Source organism: Panthera uncia (assembly GCF_023721935.1).
Source record: "Panthera uncia isolate 11264 chromosome B2 unlocalized genomic scaffold, Puncia_PCG_1.0 HiC_scaffold_24, whole genome shotgun sequence".
In the NCBI taxonomy this organism is placed as follows: domain Eukaryota; kingdom Metazoa; phylum Chordata; class Mammalia; order Carnivora; family Felidae; genus Panthera; species Panthera uncia.
Genome location: NW_026057580.1, coordinates 84,318,027 through 84,341,441, shown reverse-complemented (window position 1 = coordinate 84,341,441; position 23,415 = coordinate 84,318,027). Strand labels below are relative to the sequence as shown.

General features: G+C 37.2%; 1 protein-coding gene across 3 annotated transcripts in view; it reads left to right on the top strand.

Moving 5' to 3' along the window:
- The window catches only part of PTPRK (protein tyrosine phosphatase receptor type K), a 425,704-nt gene that overhangs the window by 129,779 nt on the left and 272,510 nt on the right, over window positions 1-23,415 (top strand). For 2 of the 3 annotated variants that reach the window (XM_049652962.1, XM_049652963.1), the window contains exons 3-4: window positions 16,921-17,002; window positions 19,331-19,446. In XM_049652962.1, coding sequence (XP_049508919.1) covers window positions 16,921-17,002; window positions 19,331-19,446 — 198 coding nt within the window. Of the gene's footprint in view, window positions 1-16,920; window positions 17,003-18,003; window positions 19,447-23,415 lie in introns of those variants that run through there. The other variant, XM_049652961.1, reaches the window with a different exon arrangement.

Sequence of the window (23,415 nt, the reverse complement as noted above, 5' to 3'; positions counted from 1 at the left end):
ATACTATTTCTTAGGTGCCTTTAGAGTAGCTCATTATGACCTCATATTCTTGTAATATCTTTTCATATATTTGAAACTTCAGTGACAGCATATTTTAATACTGGAGCTGAACTGAGAAAGAAGTTTGTTTTAAAATAATCTTTGACTCACTTTCTTCCAAAATTAATTTGTTGTAATAGTGGTTATCACATCTTTAGTTACATAGGGGATTGGTGAACTGCTCTTACCAATGGACATTATGCAAGTATCTTTAAGAAAAAGGTTTCACCTCAAATTAGAAAAGCAGTATACTACAGCCCTCTGACCAGCTGGCCTCCCTTTTGCTCTTAACTTCCTTCCTTCTTACCTAAAGACCTGTGTGTGGAAGGCATGCTGCATGCCACTTGCTGCGCTAGATATTAGGGGTGACAAAGAGAAGGTCGTTTTCTCCATTTCCTAGGTCATCTCATAGTTAATACCATCATCTTTTCCTTAAACACCTTCAGTGGTCTCCTTAATATTGTCTTTGCCTCTGGCTCTTGCTCTGCCACAAACCACTTCTCTCCACAGTCATCACAATAAGCTGCTTTAGATCAAAATTCAGATTATGTCACTCCTCTGCCGTAAGCCTGTTCCATTACACTTAGAGACTCTAAAACCCAATCTTTTTTTTAACGGAATTTAAAACATGTTTTTGAGAAAGGCATTCCATCAAAAGTGTAGTTCAGAGAATAATAACATAAGATATAGTCCTAAAAATATTTTCTGCATTACACAAATAATACATTGATTAAATACTTACAAAAATTAAAATGCATAGGTTAAAAAGTACAAAGTGAAATTCCTTGATATTATTCCACCCGCTTCCATCCAAACCCTCCCTCAAGGTAACTACCTTTATTTGGGTCTGTATTCTGTAAGACCCTTTTCTATGAAATTACAGTCATAGTGTACATTTGCTATGTGTGTGTGTGTGTGTGTGTGTGTGTGTATCATAGATGTATAGAAGTATAAAGATAGATGTATAGAAATGTAAAGAATAGTTGTTATTGGCACAACTTAGCCTATAGTCTGGACACTTGAGCTATGAATAGCCTTGTCCATTTACTCCCAAGATGCCTGACAGATGATTATTTTTTTTCCCCCTCTATAATGTGAAAATGTTAGCAAAGCGCTACTAATGTCCAGGGTTCCTTCCTCTCTCACCTCAAACATCTCCTCCCAACAGTTCTCCCAGCGTATTACCTTTAGGTCTCCAGTAGGCTATTCTTATAGCATACTGGTCTTTCAAAACACATAAGAGATATTAAGGATTCTACCCCAAATCTTCCCATGGCTTCTCAACACATTTAGAATAAAATCCAAATCCCTACCATGTATTCAGCTCCTGTTGAAGTTGTCTTCATGAAGTTCACACGAAGTTGACTACTGCTCTCTGCCTCCTTCACTTCGCCCTATGCTTCTGGAATGTTCCAAGATTGTTCCTATTTCAGTGTCTTTTTGCTTGTTACTTCCTTTGCTTGGAATGGTATCCCTTCCTTCTTTACATTTAGGTCTCTGCTCATATTTTATCTTCTGAGAGAGTTCCCTGATCAGCAGTGTCCCTACTGCTTTGTTCTTTAGTTCCTTGCCTCCATAAAACTTTGTTACTATATTATGTTGGCTTATTGTCTTTCTTCTCTATTCGAATGTGGTTCATCTCTTGTACATATTAAGTATTCAGTGAATAGTTATATAATGAACAAAAGCATTTGCTATGCTAAAAGGGTCAGTAGGCAATCAGAATTGAAGCTGATCTTTTTATTCCATGTTTGTTTCATTTATTTCCTTTTTCCCATTGCCTTGAATTTCTCTAGTATTAGGATGGGCATTTCAGGGAGACCCAAAGAAAAATATAAACTCAAGACTTAGTTAAGCTATAAAAGAATTAAGCCATGAATGATTAGCTCTTGGTATCCCTGAGTATGTAAAATATTTTGATCTTTTAACATAATCAAATGGAAGTTTTAATTATTACCTTGCTTGATTTAACATTATCTAATGGTCTTATAGATATTTTAAGGGATTTCTCATGGCCTCCATTTTTCTACAGAAGAAAATAGGTATAAAGAGTATAGACAGAGCTAAACTAGTGTTATTTAAAAAATAATTATAGTTTAAGTAAAAAAATGGTTTTATTTCTCACTGTGTCTTTCTTTAAAATCATATTTAAATAATTTTCAGTGGTCCTAATTTTCAGTGGTTTCTGAACAAACTACATTCTGGGTGATTTTCTTAATGCCAAGATTTGTGATGAGTTTATCACCAGTAAAGTTGAGGTCTATTTATATATCAGACCTCTCCAATTTTTGAGAGTTGGAGCTTTGAATCAGGTTAGTTCAGTAAATCGTTGTTGGTTTCAGTGACATGTAGTCTACAGAAAATGAAAGATGAATTTCCCCTACTCTTCTTAAATCCTGAACACGGGATTTAACATCAGGTAAAAGGAATACCAAGTTTTATTTTACTGCACCAACTTCACTTACTATTATATAAGTCTTTACAATGGTTATGACATTATTTTCAGTCTCACATTAAAGTAACATCTCTAAGATTGTTTATATTAAACACTGTTCTTTTGTTAGTAAAATTTTGGGTTTAAGAGATGAAACTGCATACACACACACACACACACACACACGCACACACATGTTTTCCTGGAGATACAATAATACATAATTGGTGTTCTTTATTCATAATATGTATATGAATGTAGGGATAAAATTTTGCATCATTGTATATAGTCAGTGTGCAAGAAATATTTCATGACTGGATGGACAATACCCAAGCGTGTTTAGGTGTAATGTTAGATGTTTAGATCTTTCTATGAGATTGCAGTCCCTCAGTCTACTTGTTGCTTCCACAGTGTCCTTCTTTTAGGCATAAATCCATCACATCCTCTCGTTTGTAAAACCCTTCAAAGTACATTATAGTACTTTTGGGATAAAGGGCAGACTCTTCTTGCAGTGTCTGCAAGATAATGTCTCAGCCTCCTACCACCCAGGCCTTATCTCCACAGTTTCGTTCCTCCTAACTATCCCTAAAAGTTTAATAAATTGCTATGCCAGTAGGTCAAGAAATTTCCTCCTGTCATGCCTTTTGCAAATGCACCTCATTGGCTCTCTGATAGCTTTTTGTCTGTTTGCTCTGTTTTCAAACTCTACTCTGGAATCATTTCCTTTTTGAATCATTGTTTGCTTTCCCAGGTAAAAAATGATTTATAGACCCTTTGCTGTGTTGTATGTTAGTGCTCTACATAAGTTGTAGGTCTTTCCCTCCTAGAAGTTATGACTCCGTCTTTTTTCAGTCTTTGTACCACTACTGGCAAAGGTATTTAGTGTGTGCTCATTAAGTGCTTGGGGAAAGAGGATGAGTCCCTTGACCACAGAATCATTCAGAGGTCATTTCTCCAAAGTCTTTTGCTCTTCGCCCTGAAGAAGCAAGTCTGCCTCTGAACCCTCTCCTATCTCTCTAACTCAGCTTTATCACCTATAATTGCACTATAGTTATTTCCTAACACACTACTCTCTTCTGCCACACTGTGACTTTGTTGAGGGCAGGGATTAAAAATTCGGTATTTCTCTTTTTCTAGTGTCTATCAAATATTAGGCACTGCATATATATGTGTGTGTGTGTGTGTGTGTGTGTGTGTGTGTGTATGAATGAGTGGCCAACTGTTCAAATTTTTTAAAATTAGTATTTTATACAGCTTGGATTTTTTTTAATGTTTACTTATTTTTGAGAGAGACAGAGAGAGAGAGACAGAACATGAACAGGGGAGGAGTAGAGAGAGAGGGAGGCACAGAATCAGAAGCAGGCTCCAGGCTCCTAGCTGTCAGCACAGAGCCCGATGCAGGGCTCGAACTCACAAGTGGTGAGATTGTGACCTGAGTTGAAGTCGGACACTTAACCGACTGAGCTCTCTGGGCACCCCAGGCTTGGATATGTTTTAATTTTAGCTGAGTATCTGAAAAAGCAAACCTGCGAATCCAGCCATGAAGTGATTTGCCATGCAAACAAAAAGATACTGAAGCAACACTGGTTCTTAGAACCAACTCTTCATTACTAACTAAAGGACTAAGACAAAGACTTCTGGTTCAGTTTATTTCTAAACTAAGGGAGATCAGCTTAGATGAGTGGTTCTCAGACATTGGCCTGCGTCAGAATCACCTGGAGGGGCTATGGATCGCTCCCCCCATCTACAGAAACTCTGTGGCTGGGTCCCAAGTATTTTCTTTCCCAGCTACTCCCTTGGTGGTTCTGCTGTTGCCAGGACCACCTGTTGAGAATCATGGCCTGGTCTCTCGAATTTGTTGATTCTTTAATGCCAGCTTGTAGAAGCAGTGCAAATTTTAAATTGGTTAAATATCTCCTGAAGGCTCTGGAAAGGTCTTTGATTTTCATAAGCTACTTGTGGATTCATTACAGTGACTCTTTGAGGTCACCTAAGTCACTTGAAGTTGGTTTCTATTCTTTTCGGTCTTTATTTAAAGAAGGCACTTAGTCATGGCAGTATCTGTCACTTTCCCTCACCTATAACTCAATCCTGCCAATTGAATTAAGGCTCTCCCTCCTTTTCTATCTCCTGTTCTCAAGGGTGATAGACTTTATCTCATCTTTTTTTTTTTTTTTTAAACTGGGCTTTATGCCCAGTACAGAGCTTGAACTCATGACCCTGAGATCAAGATCTGAGCTGAGATCAAGAGTTGGATGCTTAACCCACTGAGCCACCCAGGGGCCCCTCCCCATCTATCTTTAAAGCCTATTTTTATTCCATTCCTTTTGTCTTCTATGGATAACAAAAATAGTTTGTGAATCAGTCGTTTTTTAATATAGTTTCAGGCTTTTGTAATTGTACAAAAAGTTCCCAGGATATCTTTTCATCGGTATTATAATTTCTAAGGTTCTCTGCCCCAGATAAATCATTCTTATTGATTGCCAGACACCCAGAGGATAAGGTTATGGGTATTCTTCTAAAATGATGTTGACTTTATGATATGGAAAGAGATGTCATTTTCCCTCTTTTTTGACTGAAATTTTAGGCTTCAGTACTAGCTAGCTTCAGATCTCTGAGTATCCTACAAAACCATTTTTTGTCTTAAAAGTTTTAGCAAGAAAGATTCTTAAAGGAAGACCATCTCCTTTGCTGATTTATAACATATGATTGTTTTATTAATATATTGCCAAATATTTAAGTTGATATTCTGCAAAAAATTAAATGAAATGTATACTTTTAGTTAATTGATCTTAAATAAGATTTTTTAAAGTCAAGGTAAATATGTGTGTGCAGTTTTATGTGTATGGGACCCCCCCACCTTGTTTTTTGGCAATGCTAGGATGGCTGGCCCTATTGAATCCTCTCTAAAGTTTCCCATTATTATCTTCTGCAGAAACTGTGAAATATATTGTTCATTACTTCCCCTAGTAAATATTTTTGAGTGCCTGCTAGGCTTTTTACTAGCTAAAAACACGGACATCTTAAATTATACACTAATACCTCATTATATTTGCTATTTAGTCCTTATAGTCAAAGATGTCACTGTACTTGCCCATTTACTTATAAAATAGGGAACAGATCATGGAGGTTTTTTTGTTTTTGTTTTTGTTTTTGTTTTCTGAAATCCCTAAATTCAAATAGGAGTACACAAACTGGTTATTCTAATGAACTTTGTGTCATCGTCTCTCCCCATGCTAATCCTAACCTATTTTTTCAGGAGGGAAAATTTACAGTACTTTTGGAATTACTTAATTCTCAAACCAGGACCATGAAAGCAAAGGGTTTCTCTTTTCGTCCATCGTCTGAAGAAAATAATTACTTATTAATATGTTTGCATTTGTGATGTGAGAGCTCAAATTTAGCCTCCAGTTGAACTTTGGGTTATACTACCAGCGGAGTAGCATTTAATCACTTGGTTCACTTAAAGATTGCTTTCTCTCTCATATAGTATGCACGACCAACAGATTTCATATGTAATAGATATTTAGCGTTATGGTACATATAGGTTGCACTATGAGTTTTAATTTTTTTTTAATTGAGCCCCATAATTATAAATTAAACCTCTTGAGAGTCCCCAGCTTGGTGAGGAACAGACTTACTGTTTAGTTTGAAGGCATTTTTTTTTTCGGATATAGCTGTGTAAGTGAAGTGATCTACTTCTGCTGTGTGTAAGATTGGACTGTGCTAAAATTTAAAAGGTTCTGCCTGTGGATTGTAGGAAGACAAATGGCTCATCTCTAGAAGTGAGGAAAAATAGTACTGTAATTCAGTGTCATGTTGATAGAAATAGCAACCTTAACCAGTCATCTTTTATTTTTGGCTCAGACAACTAACTATAAAATATAACCCAGATGGTAGAGCTATGATAGTAAAGATACAGAAATGACATTTTGCTGATGAATTTTCTGCTACCCTTTGCTTCTCTACTTTCAGTTTTATACCAGATCTTTTATGGTGTAAGTTGCTTGCTTATGTATCTGAGGACAGACCCATAGGATGAAAAACGTGTTTTGTGGCATTTTTAGATCTTGGATTATTTCACTTAACTTTTGTTCATTTCCCTCTTCTAGTTGCCTTTTTGATTTTCTCTCTTTTGCTAAACTCATACTCTAACATAAATTAGGCTGTGCCATGAAATCGTGGGCCCTATTTCAATTTATTTTTGAACACATTACAAGCATTTGGAATGTAGACTCTGTCTGCCTGTCTGCCCTGGAATTGGCAATGCCTCTAGAGAGAGCAGGGTGGTGGGCACATTATACTGCAATCCGTAGTCTCAACCTTCTTACCGTACTGGGCCTTGAATTGAAATGAAGAAGGAGTCATGTAAGGGTAGTTTAGTGAGATGGGTATAGGATTGTTCAAAATGTTTTGTGGTAGAGATTAGGAATGGAGAAGGTAGTCTGTGCACTGAGTTTGTTGTAGTACCGAAGAGTTGAGAGGTGTTTCTCATGGTCTCTGGCATCATGCCACCTGGGACTGCCCTCTTGCCCCTTTACTTCTCCCTGGTGTGGATGTTAAGGCTCTACCTATGATAGTCAGTCCCTGGAGGAGGAAAGGGAGGAAAGGATTAATAGCTATGGAGAATCTTCTGGATTCTTTAATCCTCACAATGACTCCGCGAGGTCTGCACAGGGATTTGAGTTGAGGGCTTTCATTTAGAATGGAGGCTCTGCCTAACATGTCTGTGCTCTTGTCTGTGTGTATACATCTTCATTATCATGAAGGACTTATACCAGAACCTTTTTTTTTTAATTTTTTTTAACGTTTATTTATTTTTGAGACAGAGAGAGACAGAGCATGAATGGGGGAGGGTCAGAGAGAGGGAGACACAGAATCTGAAACAGGCTCCAGGCTCCAGGCTGTCAGCACAGAGCCTGACGCGGGGCTCGAACTCACGGACCGTGAGATCATGACCTGAGCCAAAGTCGGCTGCTCAACCGACTGAGCCACCCAGGCACCCCTACCAGAACCTTTTTGAGAAAACAGTATATACTGCTTTCCCCTAAAGGCGTCTGAGTGATCTAGAAAACACACAGAGAGCACAAAAACTCCTCCTGTTTTTATGTTGTGAATATTATTTATTTTTGTTTCATGCTTTGAGTTTGTTTTCAAAGATGAAAACTCTGTCTGGGTCTCTCTTAGCCACATTATGAACATTATGTGTTGTTGATACATATTAACCTGCATCAATATATATTCAAATTAAAAAGACCATTGACAATTTGCAAGTGTAAGATTTTAGGAATGAAAATTAATTTAGATAACTAATAGACTTATTACCAACTTAAATTTTCTAGCGTAAGTTCTAAAAATGATTATTGTTAGTTCCTTTATTTAGATCTTCTAGATACGTTGGTGGTTACGTTAGGGAGAGCCAACTCCCTGGGCTAATTTGAAGCACAGGAATGTACCAGCCTGTCATATTCATTTCATTGTGGAGCCCTCTGAAAATCACCTTCTATGGGCTTTTCTTTTTACATGGTCTACTTTGGCATGAAATCTCTTAGGTTTTATTTTCTCCTTTTGATTTTGCTTCTGCATTTCTGCTGGTTCCTGGACACTGGTGTGTGCTTTGACTGATGTCTGTTGTTGATCAGGCAAATACAGCATCCCTCTGAAAAGGGCTGCAGTTGAATGCAACTGCTTTTCATGCGAGTGTGGTCTTGTTACACCTAATGTGGTCATCCACGTAAGATAATGTAGTGGGCCCTCTCATCACTTAGACCTTGGTAATGCTAAACCTCAGGGATATTTTTGTAACACTGACATTTTAGTCAAGAATACTTGGCTACAGTATACACAGAATTTACATCATAAAATCAACTCAAGTCTGTATTATATTATTATAATCATGTGTGGATAGATAGATAGGAGTCTGTGTGTGTGCGAAAGAAAGAGAATATCTAAACCCATGCGGCAGCTTCTGTTGAGCGGCAGACCCTGAAACTATACAAGAAGCCTGTATATATTCAGGTAACTGAGTATAGGTGTTAGAATCTCTGGAACGCTTATTACTCTGTGCAGACTGTGAAGTCTTAATGGGAAGAGTCCTCCTAGGAAGTTGGCCGTATTTAATCTCGGGACATTTTAAGGACAAAGAACTGGTTTTGAATTCTTATGCACTTAGAAATCATGGAGGTGCTAAGGGTAGCTGGAATCAGAAATATGAAAGAGATTCAGATGAAGAATCAATTAGGGCTTGATTATATGTCTTAGTTGTCTCCCACATCTAGTTAACATGTAATTAGAATCCCCTGATTACTCTTGGAAGCAGCTTTAAAGCCAGAGTATGTAGAAGTATTTCCCTTGCTTCCATGTTTTATCTGTGTGCTTTTTGCGATTGCATATATTTATCTCCTTCAAAGGAACTAAATAAGCAAGGACGAAACCAATAGAGAAGGACTGTGAAGAATTCATTAGCTTTAGAGAGCTCCACGACCTTTTACTGAAGGCAGTTTTGTATATTGGACTCTTAGAGATAAACTATTACGTGAATCAATAGGCAAACCAGCCTGCCCGTCACAGGTCTGACGTGGAGAACCTCTTTTTTTTCAACACTCTGAGTGAACCTTTAGTTTAGAAAGCAGAATTCCAGACTGACAGTACCTGTACGAGGAGCTGCAGTGGGGGAGAGCAAATGATAAAGATTTCAGACATTCTGAAACCTACACTCTGTTACTTGAATACACACAGTCTTTTTGCATAGTTATAGGGTCTGCCATTCAACGGAAGCTGCTGTATGGGCTTAGATATGCTTTCTTTCACACACACATACACACACACACACACACACACACACACGGTCCTATCTGTTATCTCTCCACACACCATTATAATATGCATTGGACTTGGGTATCACCTGCCATTTATGTGTATATTAATCTTTAAGTATGAACAGAAATAGAGTATCTCTACATTTGAAAAGAAACTAGATTCAAGATTTTGAAGTTGCCACATAGATATTTGACTTACTCAGTGTAAGATTTTCTGGGACCTATAACCAGAAATTTATTCCTTACAGCATTATTTAACTATTCAAAGGAAGTAATTATGTTTTCATGATTTACAAATTAGCTTAGGAAAATTGTCTGGAACTTTTTCAAGGGAGAGTCATTTTATTATGCCAACAAAATTTTATGAGTTAGGTAAAAGTGAACTAAGTACCTTATTCCATACTTCCCCATGAGGCAAACTATTGACTAAAATCCACTTATATTAACTTAGTTGTTTTGTAGCACATTGGAACTCTTTCCAGCCTCAGTTCTCAGTAGGATTCTTGTGGTAGGTTCACTGATGTGGTGGAGAAAAGAAAAGTCACTGTCTTCAATGACTTTATATTTTAGTAGGGGAGATGAATCTCAAAAACTTATTTGTATAGTAAATTATGTAATTATAATTTTGCTCCGTTCGTAGCTCTGGCCTGAGGACACTTCTTCCCAGTCTCCTACAGAGCAGATATTAATCTGCATGTAATTTAGGATTAGTTCAAAGCATGTAAATTAGGATTAGGTTAGGAAACACTTCTACACCTTTGAGTTTCTTTTCCTGCAAACATGCCATCATGCTCATTATTTTCTTCCATTAGACCTTGAGTCATGCTCTGTTCATCATAAACTTTAGCATTGACATCTTTAAGAGTTGCTTTCTCTCTACTGCCTTAGCCCACCTTCATCCTGATGACTTTGCTTTCTTTATGGAAAGTCCATTGACAGATTCTTCGCTTCTTCATCTCCACATTCGCCTACCTTATCTTAACCTGCTGCTCTGGTTAAATGGATCGTGTAATATCTCACAAGCATTCTAACTTTGCATGTAAGCGTCTCACTTTCTGACCATAACATAAGCTCATCCCTGTTTCCTTCATTCATTTTACAGAGCTTATCCATCAACCTCGTGGTGAGCTCCAGATCATCAAGCCATCTTTCGTTTGCCAATTCATCAACTTGCTTATCATATCAAAATTTGATCTCATCATAATCTTTTTGATCACATTTGCCATTTTCATAAATTCTTTGCTTGCTTGTTTTTCAATCTATTTTTTATAAGCTTAGAACAAACATTCTGTTTAAAAATCATACCCCATATTAGCTCGGGATCACTAGAAATTTGTGGTCACCAACTGCAAATGAGCCCGCAGGATTCCTGGAATTCCTACTATGTTTTTCTGTTCCATTCCCTTTCTAGCCCTCCTTTCCTTTCCACTCCACTTGATACTCTCCAGTCTGTAACTAGTCTTCTTTTTACCAGCCCATCCCGTATAGCTGAGAAAATTGAGGCCATGTAATAGAAAATCCCTTAATTACCAATCCTACAATTTTATTCATATTTTAATTCATCTCCCCTCTCCTCATATTGTAAAAAACTCGAGTCCCTTCCTACGATCTATGATTTGGATCCTGTCCTATCCTATCTCACACTGACAGTTATCATTTCTTTCTCACACACACTCAAAAATTTCATCCCAAATTGAATCACCCTTACCGATTTCTAAGCATTTGTTTCCCATCTTAAAAAGCAATAATAATTAAAAAAATAAAACACTTCTCTTGATCCCATATCTTCTTCCATTTTTAATTTTTTTAAATTTTTTAAGTTTTTTATTTTTCTAAAATAAGCTCTAGGCAAAATGTGGATCTCACAATCCTGAGATCAAGAGTCACATGCTCTACCAACTGAGCCAGCCAGGCATCCCTCTTCTTCCATTTTTTAGTTAAATTTCTCCCCACCAATTCAGGCACACTTCTTATGGAAATTTTTTATATTCACCTCTACTCCTCTATTGTCTTCATCATTGTCCAATATGGTTTCCATTTCTGTTGTTTCATACAGATGGCTTTTCCTTTGGTCATTCCTAATCTCAGTGGCACATATAAAGAGTATTTTTTCTCAGCTTTATTAAGATACAATTGACATATAATACTGTGTAAGTTTCAGGCAGACAATGTGTTGATTTGATATACTTATATTTTGTAAAAGGATTACCACCAGAGCCTTAGCTAACACCTCCATCACATCACATAATACCATTTTATTTTTGTGGTGAGAACATTTAAGATTTATTCTCCTAGCAACATTCAAGTCTGTGATACAACATTGCTAACTATAATCACCATGCTGTAAATTAGATCTCCAGAATGTATTCATCTAATGACTGGAAGTTTGTACTCTTAGTATGATACCATTTATATATGGGATCTAAAAAAGCCAAACTCATAGAAGCAGAGACTAGAATCATGGTTACCAGGGTCTGAAGGGTTTTGGAAATGACGAGATTTCAGTCAAAGAGTGCTAACTTCCAGTTACAAAATGTATGAGGGGGTATTTTTTTTAATTTACTTATTTATTTTGAGAGAGACAGATACAGCACGAGTGGGGAAGGAACAGAGAGAAAGAGGGAGAGAAAGAATCCCAAGCGGCCTCCCAGCTGTCAGTGCAGATCCTGATGCAGGGCTCGATCTCACAAACCATGAGGTCCTGACATCTCTTCCACTTAAGACATTTTTTTACTGGCTTTTGTGACATTTTGTGTCCGTCTCACTTTTATTTTTCTACACAATTTTGTTTTTCTTTCTACAGTCTCCTCCTCCTTTTGCAGGCTCATCATTCTCAATCCTGTCATGGTAGAAAGTATCAATTAGGGGCTCCTGGGTGGCTCAGTCAGTTGAGCGTCTAGCTCTAGATTGTGGCTCAGGTCATGATCCAAGGGTCATGGGATTGAGGCCCACATTGGGCTCCATGCTGAGCATGGAGCCTGCTTGGGATTCTCTCTCTCTCTCTCTCTCTCTCTCTCTCTCTCTCTCTCTCTCTCTCCCCCTCCCTCCCCCTTTGCCCCTCCTCCACTTGTGCGCCTGCTCTCTAGAAAGAGAGAAAGAATGAAAAGGAAGGAAGGAAGGAAGGAAGGAAGGAAGGAAGGAAGGCATCTTAAAAATTCAAAAAGAATTATCAATTAGGAGTTTTCTGGTAACTTTTGACAGACAGTTTTACTAAAGGAAGGGAACAGAAGCTTGGCTGACTGAGCTGATAATAATTAACCTTTATTGGTGCACCTGGGTGACTCAGTTGGTTAAGCTTCTGACTTCGGCTCAGGTCGTGATCTCGTGGCTTGGCTCATGAGTTCGAGCCCCCATGTCAGGCTCTGTACTGACAACTCAGAGCCTGGAACCTGCTTTGGATTCTGTCTCTCTCTCTTCTGCCCTTCCCCCCTCCCTTGCTCGCACCCTGTCTCTGTCTCTGTCTCTCTCAAAAATAAACATTTAAAAAAACAATACTTACTGAACACTTACTATATACAAGAGACTATCCTAAGCTAGCATACGCATCATCATGCTCCTATTTGTGTCCCCCACCAACCAACTGAGACACACACACACACACACACACACACACACACACACACACACGCCTCACCATAATCATACAAGGTTGGTATTATTTTTATCCTCAATTTAAAGAAAAGTCAAGTAACTGGACCAAAGTCATAACAGTTAACACGTGGCGGAGCCAGGAAAGGACCTGAGTCAATCTGCCTCCAGCCTCTATTCTTCCATCAAGTTCACTACACTGTGTCTCAAGATAAAGAACCAAATGAAAAGAGAGCATTTCCTTTAAACGGGCTTCAAATTTCCTTTAAGATGCTAAGATGTTAGAGTTTTAAAGGTTAACATCATTTTAAATAGCACGTTGATTAGATATTACATTGACTAGGTAGCAGTTCCATCAGCATTACACTCTGCCTATTTTCATACTATACTCACTCCTATGGTCCCAAAGCCATTGGCAATGGGACACAGGAGGCTGGGTGGTTGTTTTGTCTCCCATCCACCCATTCCTAGTGTGGACCTTGTCCTTTGTTACGTCTTTCCTACTTTGTCCTCATAATTACTGACTTCACTGGAATAAAGTGAAGCTGAGAAGTAGAACAGGGGTCTTTGCAGGAAGAGAAATACTTCATAATGAAAAGATGGCTAATCTATGAACACAGAAATGTGTGTGTGTGCGTGCACACCTGTGTGTGTGCACAAGTGTTTTACATTTCATAGAAGTGTATCTGATATGAAAACAATTGTCATGTCACTTTCCAAGCATTGGAACAAAGGCTTAGCAAGAAATAAAAGGGAGAATCAGAGACATTAACTGACGTATAACTTGGAGCAGCTGTGGTAGAGGCCCCTTTCCTGGGGGGTGAGAAAACTTGTACTTGACTCCCAACTTTCCTGTTTACAAATTCTTGAGCAAATCACATAACCTTTTAGAGCCAAATCCCAAATCCTTAACATGGATATAATGCAGCTTTCATTATAAGGTTTTATAAGGATTAAATAGTCACAGGTGTAAAAGTGCTATATAAACCAAACAGTAAGCTCATCAATGTTGTTAATATGTGAGATTTATGTAAGTGTATCACAGGAAAATAAGTTTTATTTGCTTTAATGGTAGTCCAAGAAAAGAGAAGATACAGAAAGAAAAAGTGAGAAAGCCATTTTTGAAGAACTACATTTTTATAAATAGACCACATATCTGTGTAATTAATTGTTGTTGGTTATTTCACTTTTGTTGTAGCCAACATTAAATTATTTTAATTTCCTGTTTATCTTTGTTTTACTTTCTCCAATTGTTTTACTTCCTTTGCTTCACGTAGGTGATAAGCTTGTGCATGTTTACTACACTCCCCAAGAAAAAGTTTCTAATTCGTTGAAATTGAGCTTTTATTCTGGACAATAGATTCGGGCCTTGATTTAAAAGGGAACAAAAGAATCAGTTCTTTATTATAGCAAAAAAAAAAAAGTTTCTCTTTTTAGTGACCTCATTTTCCCTGCTAAGTGTGTCTTTGCCTCATTAACAAGAGCTGGAGGAAATTTCTAAGATCAGATTCCTTTACTACTAAGGATCTAATCAGCTTTATCACTTCAACAGAGCCCTCACCTTGTAAGGCTCCTGTGTCCAGTCAGGGGAAACAAATCTCAGTAGCTTAATTATGGAAAGCTTGCTTGAGCAAATGCTCAGGCCAGGTCTAATGTTTGGTGTCAGGTAGACAACCAGGGCTTCCCAGAAGAAGGGAGCGATGGAAGCCATACCAGATGTCACCTTTCACCCATCTAAGAGGCTAGCCTGGGAACAGAATGAACAGGCTGTTTTTGCATGCTGTTTTCACTCCACTCCATTACCTGAAATACTGAAGGTAATGATTCCAATCAATTTTTTTGCTACTCTAGCAACATTCTTGGATTATTAGCTAAATAAGTGAAGTAAGGTTGAATTAAAATGGGGAGGGGGGAAAGGCAAACCCTAAAGAACAAGGACTTTATCCTTTGGCAGACTGAATTAATACAGAGAATGTACCTCATATAACAGAAAGTTGAACTCAGAATGCCTGTGATAGAATTGTCATCACATGTAACCCAAGCAATTTATTTAACTGGGTCTTCCTAGCCTCATCTTGGCAATACTTTTTAATTCAGTTTTTCTTGACCTCTCTCTTACCTTTCTTTTTTTTTTTTTGCCACTTCCTACATCTTTTTTTATCTAGACTTCCCAGAATGTTGCACAACAGGCTTCACTGTTTTCATCTTCGCCCAGCAGAGGCCCTAAGTTTGTGCTGAGCTAGAACCGTACCCTGATCCCTGAATTGGCAAATAATGCCCATGGGAAAGGAGATATGGCTGCAAATCATGGAATCACATTGGAGAGACTCTCTCCTAAAATTTGTGTTCATCTAGATGCCATTGTTTGTACAGATATCTGATATTTTAAAATTATGGTTATTATAGTTTCTCTGGCCCTTTCTAATTTTGTTTTTCTTTTTGATGGGAGTGTTCACCTGCCTGAAACCTCCTGATACTTCTCTTCTTTCCTTGATCATTATGTCTGAATCACACTTTGTTGGCTTTCCTGCTGCTGCTGTATTGTTGCCTTCTATTTCAGTGGTTTTCTCCTCTTCATCTTCCTGTGCCATCTTATTCACCCTTCATGTTCACTTTCAAATCTGTAACTTACTTCCATGATCACATCTAAATCTAAAGGTTAATGGGCATTGAGGAGGGCAACTGTTGGGATGAGCACTGGGCGTCGTATGGAAACCAATTTGACAATAAATTGTATTTAATATAAAAAATAAAAAATAAAGGTTTATTGTGAACCTATTTCTTACATTTGAGATATGTTTGTCCTGTTATCCCATAAGCCTGTACCCTATGTGCACCCTAGGCAAATCAGATTTGAAATGTACTTAGTCATTTCTCCCTCAACTTTGTACATTTTCTGCATCACTAGTCCTGGCTAGGGATTCCAATAGCATCATTCACCTAGTGGTGCAATCCTGGAGCCAGAATTGACCTATATTTCACCACAACTAACAAGTCAATAAGTTTTATTTTGTCTGTTTCCTTAGTTTTATTTTTATCTCTCCTTTTTCTTTGCATCTGTCTATTTACATGACTAGTAGCATACAACCTGAGCATTTCCAGCCTCAGTTTATTTTAGTCCATCCTTTACCTTATAGGCATATATATGTTTCTAATAGATCAACTTGTTTACATATATTCCTACTTTAAACATCAGCTTCCATTACATTTCCTAAAATGTTTTGCAGAATACTCCAAAAATAATCTATGTATCTCCATGAATAAGGGAGGCCATAGTCAAATGTAATATTGAAATGTGGCATGCGAAATATGGTTTCTCTTGAAAAGTCACACTATATGAAGTTTCTCTATTGGTTGTAACAACACAACTCTATAACACAAGCTTATATTTGAACATGGAAATGTTTTTGTTTAATATTTATTAATATGGGATTAGTGACAGGATGTACTCCTGATTTTAGTCCCATGGTATTCAAGGTGTTCCATGCCTAGCTCTCTAATCTCACCTCTTCCCTTTTGAACCTTTGTAACTAGTCAGATGACATTCATTTCGTTTCCCAAACACACAGCTCTATTCTATTCCATTGTATATTGTTTCTTTTGCCTGGAATACTTCTACTCTATCGAATGGCCTCTGGTTTTGAAAATTTAGCACTTAAAAGCTTAGATCATTTGATTGGTTAGCATACTGCTTGGTACATTTTAGGTGCTCAACGTATTTTAAATAAATAACAAAAACAGAGAAAATTAATAAGAGAAACTGTAGCTATTTATTCATTCTATCTAGATATAGCCCATTCAGGAGTTCTAATGGATAATAGCACTTGCTTAAAAAAAATTTTTTTTTTTGCTGCTTGACCTCAGTAATTTTTTTTGTTTACTCGGACAAGATTTGGAAAGACTTATATTATAAGATATCTTTAATTCTTATTTGATAAAACTCAAAATTAATTTTTGTAAGTGTGCTATAGTTATTCTTCTTTTACTGTGAAAATTCCTTAAAAATGATTGTTGCCAATGGTTTCTGTTTCTTTCTGACAGGTAATATTTGAAGCTGAAGTCTCAGGAGGGAGGAGTGGTTATATTGCCATTGATGACATCCAAGTACTGAGTTATCCTTGTGGTAGGTTGTGATTAAGAATTGTATTTTTCTATGTCCTTTCAAGACTTGTCTTATATTGGAAGTGACCGTTGACTGTTCATCATTTGGCCATACCTGTCTCTTTTGTTTTTACTCCTAACCTTCTGTTCACTTTTAAAAGAACACTGAAGCATTTCTAGAATTTTCAAATCAAATATTTTTCAGAATTATAATTAATTCTACACAGATTAAAGGATTCTTTTAGCTATTGAGTTACTGAGAACAAAATGCAGATGTAAATGAAACTCTAGATAAGACATGCTCCATCTTTTGGTTTTATTTATTTATTTATTTATTTATTATTTATTTATTTATGAGAGAGAGAGAGAGAGAGAGAGAGAGAGATATTCCCAAACAGGCTTGATGCTTAGCACGCAGCCCATCGCAGGGCGCAATCCCATGACCCTGGGATCTTGACCTCAGCCAAAATCAAGAGAGACGCTCAACCCACTGAGCCACTCAGGCACCCCATCTTTTGGTTTTATTAAACAATCTAGGAAAGTAAAGAAGAATGACAAATCAGAGCTCAACGGAAAGGAAACTAAAAGAAACCTTACTAACTTATGTGATCTGCTCAGTTGAAAGTTGGAGTGAAGGAAAGAGAATGAATTAGTTCACCTATTCCAAACTTCAGACTAAAGTTTTGGTAATAAATATCTGGTTAATCCATATGAAACAACAAAATAATAGACAGCAAACAAAAAGTGACTCGGTTTAGTAATACATTGTTTTGTTATGTCTCTAGATGCACATTGGTTGATCTAGATGCACATTGGTTGATCTCAGATGCACATTGGTGGTATAACTAAATTTATGTGTACATCACATTCAGTGGAGCCAGGTATAAAACCACTGGCATAAATTCAGAGCTTACCTATATCTCCCAACAACGGCATTTTAAAGGACCCATGACTTCTAGATGATCTGTTCAGTGATCCTCTTGGTGGAAATTTTCTCGCCATTGTAGGCACCATGCACAGGGTGGGGGTGGAGGGACACCATGCCAGGGGCCAAGGCTGTGTGCCTGGTGAGTGCTTGGTAAATGCCAGTGTGCATCTGCCTCACTACCAGGGGTGGCACATCACAGATTGTGTGACCCTCCTTGGTTCTGATTCAGTAGGTCTGGGGGGTGGTGCTGAAAATTTTCATCTCTAATAATTTCCCAGGTGATGCTGCTGCTGCTGGCCTGGAGTTCACAATTTGAGAACCACAGTTCCAGGTCACATTTAGCTCAAGTATTTCGGTTTTTGATGCCTATACAAAAATGAGGTGCTTAAGACAGAGGTAGCAAGCAGGCAAGGGTCTAATGATTTATTCCATGTAGTATGTTCTAAGAAAAAGAGGACAAAACCATCTCACTTACAGTTCAAGTTGGTTTGCTAAATTCTTTCAGCCCATTAGTACATGAGAATGATGTTTTCATCCACTGTTCATTTATAATTATTGAAAGAGAAATGTGAAAGAAAGGCTCTCAGGAGTAACAAGTAGAAATATAAATTGACAACAACAGTTTTATTGTGCTTTGGGCCTCTAGGAACTTGCTTTTAGTCACCGTGTGTTAGCTTTTCCTGTGTATATTTACTTTCAGTGGAAAACATGAATAAGCTTCATTTCTAAAAGGTAATCATAGAGAACACTAATTTGACAGTCATATAACTCATGTAGGTTTTGACTAAAGTTACCACTGTTTGTTGGTCTGCTATGTCTTTGGGTAACTTTCTTATAACTCTGAATGGATAGGAAGTGGATTTAGCAACAGTTATGCTGATCTATTTGAGAGAAACAAAAATATTTCCTTGGTCTTTGAAGTACTAGAGAATCATAGCTTTTGAAATGAAAAAAATAAAAAATAAAAAGAGAGATCTAACTGCTTAATTGTAAATTAATAGTTCAATGGCCACGTCTTCATCAGTATGTTAGATATCACTGTATGTTTTCATTATACTTTTCCATTATGCTCTGGCTTATGCCTATTTGATCTCTTTTGCTTTCTTTGACTTGTAACTGTTTTATTATCACCCATATGTAACACGCTATGACCGACCTTCAGCAGTAATTGTTGAGTGCTCTCGCTGTATACAACAGTGCTCCTGCAATTATGGGCAATAAGTAATAGGGCTATTGAGGGGAAAAAAAAGAGAATTGTGGGAAGGATTGTGTATGTAAGCACAAAGAAAACTCAATTTTCTTCCATACGATATTAGTTTGGGCCAAAGGTTAAAAGTGTTAACCACATTATTCTCTTGGGAAAAAGTAACATGGCACGTTTTCTTCATGTGAAAACAGTAAAATTTTTTTCTGCCTTCACAGATAAATCTCCTCATTTCCTCCGTCTGGGGGACGTGGAGGTCAATGCAGGGCAGAACGCTACATTTCAGTGTATTGCTACAGGGAGAGATGCTGTGCATAACAAGTTATGGCTGCAGGTAAGGCCAAGTTGGCAGTTGAGCTACAGGGTACACTTGATTTTTAAAAAATCACAAATATACTGCCTGTGGTGTTATTCGTGTGTGTGTGTGTGTGTGTGTGTGTGTGCGTGTGTGTGTGTGTGTGTGTGTGTGTGACAGAGAGAGAGAGAGAGAGAAAGAGAGAGAGAGAGAGAGAGAATGGGAGCGAGAAAGAAACAAGTTCTCTTGTTCATCTTTTGATGTGGGAAACAAAGGCAGAAAAAGAAATTAAATATCCTTACAACTTACGTCCCATTTACGAATCCTTGAGACAGGCAGAGTGGCATTCCTCTGAGAGCCCCAGCTACCTCCATGTTGATACTTTGCTAAAGGCAAAAGGCAATCTCAGCCCAACCCCCCAGGATCCTGTAAGTCTACTTTAACATATAAAAATTCCTTTGGAAGCTTCCTTCATCTCTACCCCCCAAGATATATATTGGCAATCATACTCCAAGCTTATGGCCCACTGATATACATCTGAAGGGACTCATGGCTGAGGGTTTACTAGATAGTAGTAAATGAACCGTTCCTAAGGATAGCTAACAATAGCTAGCCCCCTCAAGGTCCTGGAAACCTTGTTTCCAAGATACCTTAGAGACTCTCTATCCCTAACCCCCTCCCAACCTGAAGGCATATAATCAGTCACCTGTCACAACCCCAGTGCAGCTCTTTCTGCCCAGGGTTCCTATCCCCATGCTTTAATAAAATTACCTTTATGCACTGAAGACGTCTCCTCCAAATCCAAACGCTTCAGACCACATCAGGTTTGATTTAATTGATTGCAGACTCATTTCAGGTATTTCCATTATTGGAATATGAATAAACATGGAACAGTATATCCTTAATAAGTATTTGGGTTTGTTTCTAGTGGAAAGTAATGTTTCTCTAATGTTATGTATAACTTGTAAAAACAATTTTTTCTAAATCCATTCAAAGTAGGAAAAAAATGAAAATTTCCTCATTTAATATTTTGAGAAATTAACATACAAGAGCATAGTACTTAAGTAGAAACGGTCATATTCTGATAAATTTCTTTAAAATATTTTAACTAAACTTTGGGAAACTTCTGGAAATGTGAATTGGAAAAGAGCCAATTACATTTTTCCAGAACTTTTGTGTGTAAGGGTTAATCAGAGAACTGAGGTCAAGACGTTTGCTTTGCATACATTAAATCCTCAGTAAATATTTAATGAATTACAATTTGGCATAATGTTGGAGAAATGTAAATGGTACATGCAAAGAGCTTTGAAAAAATCAGAAAACAATAGAGTAAGGAATGGGACTTGCCTTCAGAGAGTATCTACCAATCCTAGAGCAGTGATGGGGTGAGGGGAGGCGGTGGGGGGAGGTGGGTAAGGGCTAAGAGCAGCTCTAAAGTCAGGAGCCTGGTCCTGTAGGAAAGATGACTGTTGAGCTAAATATTTGAAGCTAGAAATATAAGTAATAATATCCTCTGAGCCCTTGTATTATTATTTCTTGTTCTGTTTGCATCAGAATGAAAGAAGGGGCTTAAGTAGTCAGAATTTTAAATTCCTGAGAATGACTTGAACATAGATATCAGCACTTATTTTATCACACTTACCATATTCTCAGAGAGGTGAAATTAGTATTGAGAATAATCATGAAGTTGCCGGAGGTTGGGGTCATGATTATAATAAATGAATATTGAAATCATATCTGGTATAAGGCCTAAAACTGTGCTAGATGTTATAAATTTGTTATTTCATCCAATTCTCATACCCACTTGGATGTTAAACAGATGTACTCATATAAATCTAATGATTACTACTTTTATAATTCACGTGATTTGCTGGTATCAGCCTATCATCCTGAATATGTGGAAAGGAAATGATGCCCCTACTTTTTTTTTTTTTTTCTGTGATTATGCTGATTTCCCCTATAGATTCTGAATTATGAGATCATTCTTTCTGGAGAGGGTATTGTATAATGTGCAGTCTGTTTTGTCAGCTGAACATCAAGTCAGAATCCCTCTTTCTCTCAGCCTAAACAATTAATTTAAAAAATGTTTTTAGACATTTTTTCTAATCAATTTGTTATTTATTTATTTTTTCCATTTCGGTGGGAACATTAGTTGGCATTTGACTTTAGCTGTGATCCATGTTGTCTTGTCTTGGAGAACCAAACTCTGCAGCCTGCCCCTGGTTTTATGCCCCAGGATTTATTGTGACATTGAAATAAAAGGGTTTTGTGTGCTCAGACACCAGCTGCCTTGTGGCAACAAAGACATTCTGGCTCTGCTGGTCTGAGTGGGTTGCAGTCAAAATACTGCTCGTTTATTGTTTGGTTCCTACTTTCTGGATTGGCCCATTTCATTACAGTTTTTAAAAATATTCCCTCTGCCATTTTATAAAGAAAGATGTGAGGTAAAAATATTCTGTGAGACCTCTATTCTACTTTCCGTTTTCTCCACTTCTCTTTACATGTCCTAAGGTGAATGTTTGCATTTCTCTTCTGTTTTGATATTGAGATTACCCAATTCCTCAGCGGTGTACCTATTTACCTTATTCTTTTAAAAAGCTTTTCTACTTTTTCAGTAACACCACTTAAATTACCTTAAGTTATTGTTGTAAATCATTCTTCACGTTTAAGAAACATTGAAACTATCAACTCCTTAGTCGAGGGATGTTTTCAAACAAACTAGACTAGTTATTGTATATAAATATATGGTGAGTCAATCAGAATGTGGCCAGTAACTTTAAAAAATTTCGTTTGCTTCAAGTAGTAGAAATATAATAAGCAGAAAGAATCTTGATTCCATAAGGAATCTGCAAGCCAACCCATACAAATAAATGTCATGTTTGCTTGATGCAGAACAACTTCGAGAAATCAGGAGGCCCAACTCTTAATTTGAACCTTAATTCGAACCCTTTAGCCCTTCCAACCCAGTTAATTGTATGGGCGTAGAGAATTCATTGAATTATTCTGGACTTCAAGTTCCTTAATTATAAAAGGAGATGTGGATAGAAACTAAGATCCCTTCCAGCTATAAAATGCTAAACTAGGTCTTTACATTTTTTTTTTTGATGGCCTAAGACATAGCCTTCATTACCTTTTTTGTTTGATGGAAGAATGTGAAATTGTTTATTAGTTGTGTATGGGTAAAAATGGTCCCTTAAAATAAAGCATCATTATGAGAACAACTGCTTAACCTATCTGCTGACAGTACTGAGACCCAATTGAAAGCAACTCCAGATGAAAAGTCATTGCATCCTGTCACAAAAGTAATGGAATAATTGAGTAGCTGTTACGCTTGCGATGTAGGTGTAATTAAAAAATGGCAATTGACCCTTTATGTTTTCCAAATCACTTACATTATACAGTATTAAGCTTCACTTGTTAAATGTTTAAGTATGGGGTAAAAAACAAAAACAAAAACAAAAAAAAACCCAAACAAAGAAAAGCAGCCAACTTTCTATCTTAAAGGAAAAACAAAACACTGCTTTAACCATAATAACCTGATAGATAGTGTTTGACATTTAAAATAATTTATGTGTGGAAATACATTAAAAAAATAAATCTCTCACTTGTTTATTGTCTTTAGCTTACAATTGATATGTCAATCATTTTTATTGTTTAAAATGACACAAATTAGGTAAATTAAAAAACAGAGCACGAAAAGCAAGCATCTGAGTTACCTGAGCTAATGTAGGATAATTCATAAGGTATATCATAGTGGTTCTGGATGTATCTTTAGGGAGTGTTCTTTTCTGTAAGATCTCAGATTGTATAATTACAGGGTCTTAGAATTAGGTCATTTACTCTAGACATTTAGAAAACAATGACAAAATCCCCAAATTAACCTCCTTGTACAAGCTCAGTGAACTACCGATGCATAGAACAATATGGATGACTGTTTTTAGAAGTCTGTTTAGTGTCAACAGGCTACTGGTATGGTGAAATTATGAGCTTTTCTGGGCCATAGCTTAA